The 12,686-nt window shown below is 36.5% G+C and overlaps 1 protein-coding gene across 1 annotated transcript in view; it reads left to right on the forward strand.

Moving 5' to 3' along the window:
* Positions 1-12,686, forward strand: part of LOC121384744 — a 74,587-nt gene that overhangs the window by 54,352 nt on the left and 7,549 nt on the right. The window contains exons 8-9 of the mRNA XM_041515279.1: positions 3,475-3,697; positions 8,457-9,283. Of these exons, the coding sequence (XP_041371213.1) occupies positions 3,475-3,697; positions 8,457-9,283 (1,050 nt within the window). The remainder of the gene's footprint in view (positions 1-3,474; positions 3,698-8,456; positions 9,284-12,686) is intronic.

Raw genomic sequence — 12,686 nt, forward strand, 5'->3', positions numbered from 1 at the left:
TTGGCGTACGCAACACCCGCTACCAGGTTCACACACATCCACTGCACGTGTAGGGGTCACCTGATATTAGGGAGCACGCCAGGTATTGGCGTACGCAACACCCGCTACCAGGTTCACACACATCCACTGCACGTGTAGGGGTCACCTGATATTAGGGAGCACGCCAGGTATTGGCGTACGCAACACCCGCTACCAGGTTCACACACATCCACTGCACGTGTAGGGGTCACCTGTTATTAGGGAGCACGCCAGGTATTGGCGTACGCAACACCCGCTACCAGGTTCACACACATCCACCGCGGTATTAGGTAATCACGTTTCAGGTCATCTAAACATTTCTGTGGGAGAATGCCACTCAGATTTCCTTGCATAATTCGTGGCTTTCGTGTTACCGTCCACTTCATCATTATAGAAATTTTCTGTTGCCTCTTCAAGTGTTATGTCTAACTTGATATTGATAAACCGATATTGTTTTGTTGAGAAAACTAATAAGTTTGTTGACGATGTATTTCTTTGTATATCGAATTAATAATAATAATGATAATAATAATAATAATAATAGTAATAATAATAATAATAAATATAACTGCAAGCGCTAATGACGGAGATTCCCAAACTATAATAGCTGTACATTACTCAGACACATTTATATGTTAATTAATTATAGCAATAATTACCACACACCCACCTACATATACGCACATACTATCACCTAACCAACTACCAAATTTCAGCTAAATCAGAACTTTATTTACAAACAACTATAATACTTTTTAAAACCCCAGCTAAGACCAGTTACAGCTGTTGATGGCTGACCTCTGAATGACATCTTATTATTGCCCACAGTTCAACAGCCCTTGGCCATATGACTGAAGGAATCACGCATGCAGAATGTATTGTGGTTAGGCTATTTCATTAAATGTCTTGCCATATTAACAAATAACATTGCACATATTTCACACGTTAATAAAGCAGTAAGTGATTAATCGTAAGATACATATTTTTTTATTATTTCTGTCACCTCCATAGATTTAAAGATACAAACTGCAAAAATATGCGTAGTTCTCATTTACAAAATCTATCTGAAAATGTTTTAAAATATAAATCTAAAGTTTATAACACTCTAAAGAGTAGATTGCAACAGTGAAATACCTGTACATTTAATAGAAACTGGCATATAATCCGAAATTCACGATAGAGGCCAATACACATAACTTATACACACCATGTTTTAATACAATCAATTCCCCGGGTGAGCCAATCTATCTACCAAATTTCATTTATATGGGCCCAGAACATTTCTTACAAAATTACAAAACAGACGGCACAAAAAATACTTTTATTAGAAAAAACAACAAAAGTCTTGATTGAAACCAATAGACATAACCTATATATATTTTGTTTTTAATACAACCAATCCCCCCCCCCCCCTTCCCGAAGTACCCAATTACCTACCAAATTTCAGCTAACTCGTCCCAGAACCATTCTTACAGGATGACACAACAGAGGCGAAAAAATCTCTCTCTCTCTCTCTCTCTCTCTCTCTCTCTCTCTCTCTCTCTCTCTCTCTCTCTCTCTCTCTGTCTCTCTCTCTCTCTCTCTCCTCTCTCTCTTTGGGGAGGGGGAGGAGGGGTGGGGGGGGGGAGAATGGGGGAGGAGCGGGGGGGGGCTATGGTGTCCCCATGTGTGTGTAATGGATGGCACTTAAAGCAGTCAGGTCTAGGCACTCACACGTAACACCTCCCCCTCTCTCCCTGCCACCCTCAAGCCCTTCTCTCCCTCCCTCTACCCCTTCTTTCCCTTCCTCTACCCCTCTCTCACACGTTACACCTCCCCCTCTCTCCCTGCCACCCTCAAGCCCCTCCCTTCCTCCCTCTACTCCCCCCGGCAAAGCCCGTCTCCCTTCCTCTACCCCTCTCTCTTTCCCATGTGTGTATTGGATGGCACTTAAAGCAGTCAGGTCTGTGCACTCACACGTCGCACCTCCTCTCCCTCCATCCCTCCCTCCCTCTACCCCCCTCTCTCTCTCTCTCTCTCTCTCTCTCTCTCTCTCTCTCTCTCTCTCTCTCTCTCTCTCTCTCTCTCTACCTATCTCTCTCTCCCATGTCTGGATTATGATGTGGATTGGATGGTCACTTCGGTCTTGAAGGGTTATTGACCGTTACCTACATGTAAAACACATCTACACTCGCCAGTTGTTGGCCATTAAAGAAACGAAATTCTCTTTCTGTTTCTAATGTTGTTTTGTAATCTCTTCTCATATGAACAATTCATTATAGACTTGTTTCATATTTGACATGATAATAAAGCAGTAACTTATCAGTCGTATCATATAAATTTAATTTCTTTTAAAGATTTAAAGATATATACTGCACAAATATGTACATTTTTCATTTGCAAAATCTATGCAAACTTTCAAAAATTAAAAAATGTAAATCTACAGTTTATTACGCTCTAAAGAGTAAATTACAACAGTGAAAATAAAACTGGTGTAACTTCAAAACTTATCGACTTACACTTATTTTCGGGTTTTAAAAATAAAAAGTGCCTGAAAAGGACTGCACTTTACATTAGAAATCCCAATTCCCCCACATGCAAGCAGCGGATAAATTTAATATTTCCACACTTGTATGTAGATAGGCGGTCACTTATATGTAGATAGGCAGTAGGAATGAAATTTAGATTTTCAAGACTTTTTACCTGTAAATGGCATAGGAACTGACATACAATACGAAATTCAGAATACAGTACAATGTACTTGAGAGAGGGAGGGAGGGATGTGTGACGAGTGCATAGACTTGGCTGCTTTTTAAAAAAAAAAAATTGCCTCTGTTGTGTCATCCTGTAAGAATGGTTCTGGGATGATTCAGCTGAAATTTGGTAGGTAATTGGGTACTTCGGGGGGATTGGTTGTATTACAAATATATTCTCGAGTTACACTGATTTTTGTGTTTTAGAAATTAAAAAAATTGCCCAAAGAAGGCCGGGGTCAACATTAGAAATTCATATTCCTCTGAAAATAGACATCAGATTAATTCTGATATTTTTTTGTAAATAGGCAGTCAAAAATTAAATCTACATTTTTAAGATATTTCACTTGTCAGATTCACAGAAACTGCTGTACAAACAGAAATTATAAATAATTCGCGATAAAGGCCAATACACATCACCTATACACACATTTGTGAAATACAATCAATCCCCCCGAAGAACCCAACTACCTACCAAATTTTAACTAAATTGGCCCAGAACTGGGTTTTTTACAAAATGACACAACAGAGTCGACAATAATAATAATAATAATAATAATAATAATAATAATAATTATAATAATAATATAATAAGCGTGATGGTGATGATGTTGATAAAGGTTTACATGCATGTACTAAAAAAAATTAAAATCAATTCTAAGAAAACTAGCTGTTTCTATTTAGCTTAGTGCATTTACTAAAATACCGGGTACACTGTTTTCAGACTGACTGTGACCTACAGAACTAAGAGTGGTGGATATCGTGATGTGGTGTATGCTGATCGTCCTAATGTACTATACACCACAAACACTTTTGGAGAATCCCCATGGACTGAGAAGGCAGTTGAGTTTCGCGTTGATATGGCCAAGCCACAACACTGTAAACTACAAAATCCGTCCTGTGAAAACAACATATTTAGCGTGGATAATGACATCCATGTTTCAAAAGTAAGTGTTATTTCAAGAGTACATACGGGCCCCAAAGATGGAATTCATGTAACAAATTGATAAATCACTAGAATTGATTTGGCATTACATAAATACAAAGCCATTCCTAAATACTACATGATAATGTTCAAACATGGATTCAAGCCTTAGCTTTGGCATAGTGGACACCTGTGAACATAGCAGGTTTGGTAGATGCATGCTAAATATTTCTGAGAAAGACATTATATAAAGAAGCATAAATAACAAATAATAATAAGAAAAACATCCTTGATTTCTGACTACTCATAGCCTTGGAGCCTTTATGGGCAGTTTCACGGGAAAGGTTGCGCTGCTCGTTCATTGGAATAAAATTTTCATAACTTTAAAATTGAAAGCTCTGTTCTGCTGAAATTGTATAGATACCTGTATGAATGGTTTAGCAACCTACATACCAAATTTTATTGAAATAAATTGATTTTTCATCAAGTAGGGAATATTTATATATCAAAATAACACATTTTCGAGTCTCATTTGCATTTTTGCATTATTCCATCACTATTTTAATAATAATGCAATGTGAAATAGACATTTTTATTTTTATTTACTTGAATACCAGACTACTGGTAAACATTTTTTTACCAACCATATCAAAACTGGATGTTGTGTTACACATTTACAGTATTTTAAAGAACTATTATAACCCTGTTTTCCGTTTAAATTGTTTTCGAAGATGTCCTGCCATGAACACTGACCTATAAATAATTAAAATAACATTTTACAACAATTATTTTTGTATTACTATAATCACAATAGACACCTACAGTTGTGTCAAGAAAAAAATCGATGTAACTTTGTTATTTACTTTGAGATATTTATTGTAAGATGGAGCCTAAAGGTTTCCGTTAAAAATGTCCCCTCCTAAACATGGGTCAAATAAATATATACAGGCATGTTACAAAACTTTAATCATATAGTACATGCATAATAGCCTGCAAAACTCATTTGTATAATTATTGTGTTTGTGTGATTTGTAGTTCTGCAAATAAACAAGATTTTGCATGTTAAACAAAATATCCCCTCCTAAACACAATTTTAATATGTATATTTAAACATCTTTTTGCAAAGTGCTTTTATTACATTATCAATATATTTACTCGATTGGATACAAAATACAATTCTATACCAATTTCCAATATATATAAAGTTTGTTTGATATATTTTTTGTAAAAGGGTTGTGAGATATGATGCATTATTGAGAATTACTGTATGTCTAAAATAAAAAATAAAACATGCTTATGTGTATGATTTAAATTCATTTAAAATTAACTATCCATTCACTGATGCAGTGGTAATTTTAAGTCACAATTTTCAAGTTCCGGAAAGGACATTTTACAACATGTTAAAGTTGAGCAGATTTGATACTGACATGTTTGGGTGTTGCTATGTACATGTGACATGGAAGTCTGAGACATTTGTTGACAATTGTCAGTGGAGTTTGACTGAGAGATGTCAGCTTTTCCTGGCATATATATATGGCTGCTTGTCAACAGAATCATGTAAAAAGTTGCAAAGAAACAATGCCACCAAATTCTGCACTTTTGATTTTATATTATGCTGAGAATTATGCATGTACTTTTGAAGATGAAGTGCAAAGTGCACATTGGTCAAACACTACAGTGACCATACATCCCATAATGACCTTTGTTAATGACACAGACGAAACAGGTCCATTCACCAAGAAAGAAACAATAATCATTATAAGTGATGATCTGAAACATGATGCCGATGGTGTTGCACATTTTCTCTCAAAGGCTTATACTTAACTGAAAAGCAAATATCCATATTTGACTCATGTAGAACAATTCTCTGATAGGGCTTCATGTCAGTACAAACGTGTAAAAAGTTGAGCAGATATGACTTATTACAGTTCAACATATAATATTACCTTAACACATAACTGTTTTGAATCTGGTCATGAACAATCCAGTGCAGATGGTCTTGAAGCACTTGTCAAATATAATGCCTCAAAAGCAGTGACCCGAAGGGAGTACTAAATCAGAAATGCCCAAGAACTGTATCAGTTTTCTGAGGAAAATTAAAGCAGCCAGGTCAGACTATTTTTAAATCTGTGAAGGATCAGTATAATAACAGTGCTAGAGTGTTCTTCTTCATCAAAGTGACTGATGTGAACAGGAAGCGTCCAAAGGTCACGACAGTACCTGGCACTGATTGATTGTGTTTCTGCAGTGGCACCAAACATTGTCAGGTTGAGAGATCTATCTTGCTGTTGTCCTACATGCTTTCCTTTTTCCAGAGAAAGAACAGAAAGTGAATGCTGCAACTTGGAGATTGTTGGGCAATGGAAACAAGCTGTTTTGCATGTACACCCAATTAACACATCTTATTCTGACAGTAACAAACCAAACATCGAAGTATCAACCAAACCAATCACATTCACACAAGTAGAACATCAGCAACCTATACTAAAAGAAGATTCATATTATGCTGTTTACTATGACGAAGGTTATTACATTGGACGAATAACCAATACACAATGCAAGTGTAAAGTGCTTGAAGGTGATCATATTTGTATGAAATTCCTTCATGAGTGTAAAGTGACATCAACATTTAAATGGCCACGGACAAGGTCCTCTTAAACTGTCGGAGTGGAGTGCTTAGAAAGTCGTTTCATCTTTTTGGGGCCTTTAAGGGAGGGGACAATTAAGGCATTTGACCTGGTATGCGTATTCAACGATATATAATGCACAGTATTGCTTAATATCAACAAGTATAATCGTATAGTTAATAAAACGGTTAAATGTGACGGCTATTATATATAACGGGCGCAGCCATTTTGTACCATCCCAGTGAATACGCCCTCTGGCGAGCTGGTGGTTACGTAATACCTAACGTGTCACATCAGGAATTAGTCTTCAAACTGAAGAAACAAAACATACCTGATTTTTGCGGATGCATCACAATATTCAGTAATAATAGTCATCCCAGTAAGCCAGCAACAAATATATATTATATTTAATACAAAATAAACCACCATTGTCAAAGTGTTAAAATAACTGTATTATGGTTTTTACATAAATTAACCCACGTACTGAAATAATAATCGGAGTGTTTTCTTAGTTAATTGGTCATTTCTTTCCGTGGCCTGTACCTGTGGTTCCCGATTGGCAGGTGTATATTTAGACGGTCCCCAGACACTGTGTCTAGACACACTAAAACGACGTGCCTCTTTTATTAAGATCACAAGGTATTGTCTGTTAGCCGCGCGAACGCCCCTCTAATCGTAATCGATCAACCGTCTTGCTTTATTATTGTAAGTAATTCTGTAAAACCCTTGATTAAGTAGACTTTCCCATCTAAAATCACCAAACTGACCTATTAGGTAGTCCCAGAGAAAAGAAAATGATCACTTGGGTATCGTGAGTGGTCGTTTTTGCTCGAACATAGCATACCAATAGGCTTAATAATATGCATTTTTTTCTTTGGATTTTTTAAAACTATAACTCCATTTCGTTCTATTGATGCAAATTGAAAGATATTTAGTTAAATAGTTTATTATACTGTCAAGTCATTTATGTTGTTTTACAAGTCAGGTTGATGAAAGCGAAGCGCATTGTCTTAAATTAGAGCGTTTGTTTTCACTGTACAGATGGACGGAGCTGACGTCACTTCGCCCCAAGCTATACCACCGGACGTCATAAAAACGAAACAAAATGGCTGCCCCCAGTTAGCAGGAATAATCATGGTTTTTTATTAACTCTAAAATTACGCGTTTTTCATTTGTTAAAGTGTCAGTATGTGTTGGTGGTCCGGGTATGCATCTTTCCAACACAAATCTCTTGTTTGAGTTTACTCTACCTTTAACAGTTGAAGGGCATGAGCCTTTTATTCTGCCACAGTTGCAAGACGTAAAATCCAAATATTACAAAATAAAGCTGGCAAATAAGGACATTGCAAGCTATGTAGATTGTGTGTCTTGTAGTGTGCATATGAATGACATGTAATCTTTCAATGTTAATTATCTAATTACACCATTACATGCCGATTCATATCCAATATTATTTCCTAATACAATTATGAATTAAAAACACTTTACAATTAAGAGCAGTCTCAGTTTATTTAACTGAAATCTACATGTTAAAAAAAAATGTCCCCTCCTAAACTAAATTGCCATTTTCACACTGCATTGTTTGAAACCTTATATCACTGCTAATACTAATGCAATCAACATTATTTTTAACTAGGTTTCTAGAAAACATATTGAATTTTAAAATCTAATTCAGTTATAGACATTCTGTTTGTAAGATTAGTATTTAATGGTTTCTGTTTAAAATAAATCATTTTTGAATAGAAGAATATTGCTAAAATATTACCAAAAATCATCAGAAAACTTAAAATCCTTGGCCTTATTAATGAAAAAATAGTTACTCTTAACAGTTTCCTATTTAAAAAAACACCTCAGTTTATCGTTAGAAATGTATCACATAAAAGCTTATGATTATGCTGTACCTATGCGTCGTCATATTTTAATGTTGTACATGTAATCATATCACTGATTATTTTATAAACCGTAACAGCTGTAGGTCCACTTTTTTTATAAAACATTTCACTAGTCATATTGCTTTTTAAAAATATTGGGGTTTTTTTATATAGAATGCTGCATGGTTCATTTTTGGGTCCCAGTGAGACTCTTTATGCAACCTTTCCCGTGAAACTGCCCTTATACCACTGCTATGATAATGTGCATATTTATTTCTTGTAGACTCCAATTGTTTTGAATTGGAATGGCTGGACTGACTCTTTGTCTGGAATGTTCCGTTACACATGGGAAGTTTTCAGATTGGTGCCGGACATGAGCGGTAGACTGCAAGAGCAATATCCACTGAAACCTTTGAAGATAGAGGAAGTGATGCACGCAAATCTTAGTAGCGTGACGCCGTCTTACCAACCGACAGATGTTGGGATGTATTCGTTCATCCTAGAAGCATCAGATTTGGCAAACAACTCTGTCTTTATCAGACGCTTATGTCTGTATGACCCATCATCAGAAATCACATTCGATTCTGAGGCGATGAAAATTGCTTCAGGTACAAGATTCGGCAAAGATGTCTGGACTTCTGATATAACCAGTCCACTGGTCGTTAGCTGGGAGAATCATTTCGTTAACAAGATTCACGAAGACAACAAACTTCTTAACTCTGTGAAAGCGTATCAACAACAACTGGAAGATGGCTTGAAGATAATTACGAATGATGACAACGATGGTACAAGGACAGTGAGAGCCATCGAAAACAGTCGTGGCATTGTAAAGTTCGAGATTGCCCATGCGAAGGACGGTGGTGGCGGACACAATCAGCAACAGCCGACGACTGGATGGACAACATTAAGTCCTTCATCTGTGAGTACAAGTGTCACTCCCAGCAATCCAAGCAAAGGGGACACTGTCACTATCTGGGTCCGAGCTACAGACATCACAAGCAAAACAAAGACGGACGTCATTCATGTTCATTTTGATGATACAGCACCAAACGCTTTGACCAAAGTGACCTTCGACAAAAATGTTCCAGCCATTTACCCATTTGGCTCGAAGTAAGTGCATATATGTGGCTTCCCTGACAAATACCAAAAGTAAATCAGTATATAATATATTTTTAAAACCTGTTTATATCATAGCTAGCATGTCAACAATCAACAATAACATGAACGAAATAGTGAAACGAATTACTTATGTTGTCTGTTCTGCTGTGGTACATTCAGAGATATATTACTGTAAAATGTATTAATATACTCGTATGCATTTGCATTTACTGCCAAAAGTAATACAATAATAATCTTATTTGCTTCATAGAGAAACAAATATGTTCTAAAACAAAAAAATGACACAACATCGTAGTTCTTACAGTTTAAAGATGTTTGTTATTGCTGTTGATGTTGTTTGTTTTGTTTTGTTTGTTTGTTTGTTTGTTTGTTTGCTTATATATGTATGTGTGTGTGTGTGTGTATGTACACACACACACACACACACACACACACACACACACACACACACACTCACACATACACACACACACACACACACACACACACACACAGTTGAATCCCATTGGCTCGAACCCTGTCCGTGCTCGAGAAAGTGTTCGACCTAACCATTTGGTCAGCATCGTGTGAATGTTACTCGGGACTCTCGTTTTTCCTTCCAGAATTGCAGTGTATTCGACTTTTCCAAGTTTGACCCAACGAGAAGTGTGTGTTTGTGTGTGTGTGTGTGTGTGTGTGTGTGTGTGTGTGTGTGTGTGTGTGTGTGTGTGCGCGTGGGTCCGTGTGTATTGTGTATGTATGTGTGTATGTATATACACACTTATAAACAGTGAAACTCCTCTAAACCGAACACATTTGGGACCGAATAAATTGTTTGGTTAAGAGGGGTATTTGGTTTTTCCCAAGGTTTTAAGAAATAGCCTTTGCAACCATTTTACTATTAATATAACCAACGTAAAAACATGTGTCAAATTGTATTTCAAAACCAACAATAACCAAATTAAAGTGTAAACCCTTTAAATAGGTTGTTGAGCTTTTATGAACACATAATACAAACACATTTGGAACATATTACATGAATGTACATGTAACATTTGGAAATTTTTTTAAATGTGTTTTTGTTTCAACAGTCAAGCTTAACACAGTGTTCAATTGAGGTGGACATCTTTGCTTAACTATTGTAGCCCACGTTAAAGATTCCATATTTTGGACATATAATAAAAACCGTTCATCTGTATAAAAAGCAAGGTTTTTTGGTTTACTGACCATTTTCAATATTTCAACAATGTTAACTTTATCATCCAGTGGTAACTGTACACTACGCCGTTTTCCTGGATGTTCAGACATGTTGATAATCAATATGGAAATAAAATAGTATTGACATTTCTACGAAGCATACCACAGTAAACAGATGCTGACTTATTAGGCTAAACACTAGTCGTATAAAATATTTGATGTACACGATACAATAGCATATCCAAATAGTAGGTGACAATGTTAACCGTCAATCTCAAATAAATTTGACGTCAAAGTTTACGTGGCGTTAACATTTCGTTTTGCCTTTACGAAGTAAAAAGTCGATATACAGGTATTACCTTTCCGATGGCGGCGGTGACAGCTTCAACTTTTGCATTTAGTAAAATGTTAGTTTCGCGATTAGCTCCATTTCTCACAACTATAATACAGACATTTTTCTCAGTGTCTCTATATGTCTCTGTACGCCATTTTCTCCACAGTTTCAAGTGCTTTACTTCAGATTGGTTAGGTTGTAACTATCCCAGATAACATCAATCCTCATAGCCTGTTGTATCTGTGATGCAAGATATGGCAGGAATGCCTGACTTATATATTCAGAGACATTCGTGTCTGTCCCAGGTAGGCGAGACATTTAATTCTTTGACGAAAATTGCACCGCACATGATGAGCTAACTGCGAGTAGCTAATATTTGCTGATGACTCTCACACTTTAACGCAATTGTCCTGTTTCCATTGGTCACCGTCGGTGAATTCAGCTCAGCTGAATAGATCCTTCGTGCGCCGCTCAAAAGAAGATTGCCACTCCCAGTCCAGCTTAATACTAACTCAAAATGACATAGCTCATTGGTATAAATATAGCTGCGATGACATGCACTCAGGAATCATTGCCAAAACAGTTGTGATAACAGGTGTTTGCAAAAGGTGAGGATATTCTACCCTCTGGTGCGACCTGTCATGAGTACTGCCATCACAGCTGTGGAGTCCGTCACTTCATCTAAAACGGTGATGAAAATGTGTGCACTATTTAAAAATATGGAATAGAATCAGCCATCATTTGATCAGTGACATATCGGATTTGGTAGATATAGCCACCAAATGTCTACCATACACGTTTCTAATAACCTCGAGAGACTCTGGAAGTCATAACCCTGGGGACAGGACGTAGCCCAGTGGTAAAGTGCTTGCTTCATGCGCGGTCGGTCTGGGATCGATCCCCATCGGTTGGCCAATTGGGTTATTTCTCGTTCCAGCCAATGGTCCACGACTGGTATATCAAAGGTCGTGGTATGTGTTATCCTGTCTGTGGGATGTTGCATATCACAGATCCCTTGCTGTTAATGGAAAAATGTAACAGGTTTCCTCTCTAATACTATAAGTCAAAATTACCAAATGTTTGACATCCAATAGCCGATGATTAATAAAGCAAACTTTCATAACTCTGATGGAACAATTGGTCAGAATGATATGACATTGTTTGCAATCTGCAGACAATAAAGTTGTGATATGTAGACACCAAAAGCTAGAGCAGAAGGTATATTGCCCGAGATAACAGGAAAATGTACTGAAAGATGAAATCATCACTTTTGTCATAAAGCTTAGTATGGAGGCCAGTGTCACTTTGAATTGTTGCATTGCTCGAGTTATAAAACTGATTTAATATCTTCAGATATTTGTTTTATTTCTAACATTTTTGAGTAAATCAGTGGAAGGTAATTTGTTATTCTGCTATTATTGAATGATATAAGAGCATCAATATAGTGGAAACTAACGTTGATTTGTTTTAGACCAGATTCCTTTGTTTTGATTTAACCAGATTAGTCAGAAATTCTTATTGATATGCATAGGGAACAAATCTACGAGTAGTGGAGCACAATTAGTGACCAAGAGGATTACTATTTCCTGTGTATATTATGTTCTATCCCCAAATGTGACATATATGTTGTCAGTGAAAAAGTGCAGTATAACGGTATACTTTAGTCTGAATTAACTTTCGGCCTTTATGTATGTATATCTTCGTTCAACGTTCTGTGTAACCAATGCCATTAATTATAATAACAAAAACAAAAATATTCTTAACAAAAACAAAAAAAACACCAAAAAAACGTTGGGAGGGTATGGAGGACAATTCTAACATAAATTAAAACTATAATTCATGGCATCCATGTTTAAAAGTACTCTAACTCTGACCTACAAATTG

This window comes from Gigantopelta aegis, chromosome 10 (assembly GCF_016097555.1).
Source record: "Gigantopelta aegis isolate Gae_Host chromosome 10, Gae_host_genome, whole genome shotgun sequence".
NCBI lineage: Eukaryota > Metazoa > Mollusca > Gastropoda > Neomphalida > Peltospiridae > Gigantopelta > Gigantopelta aegis.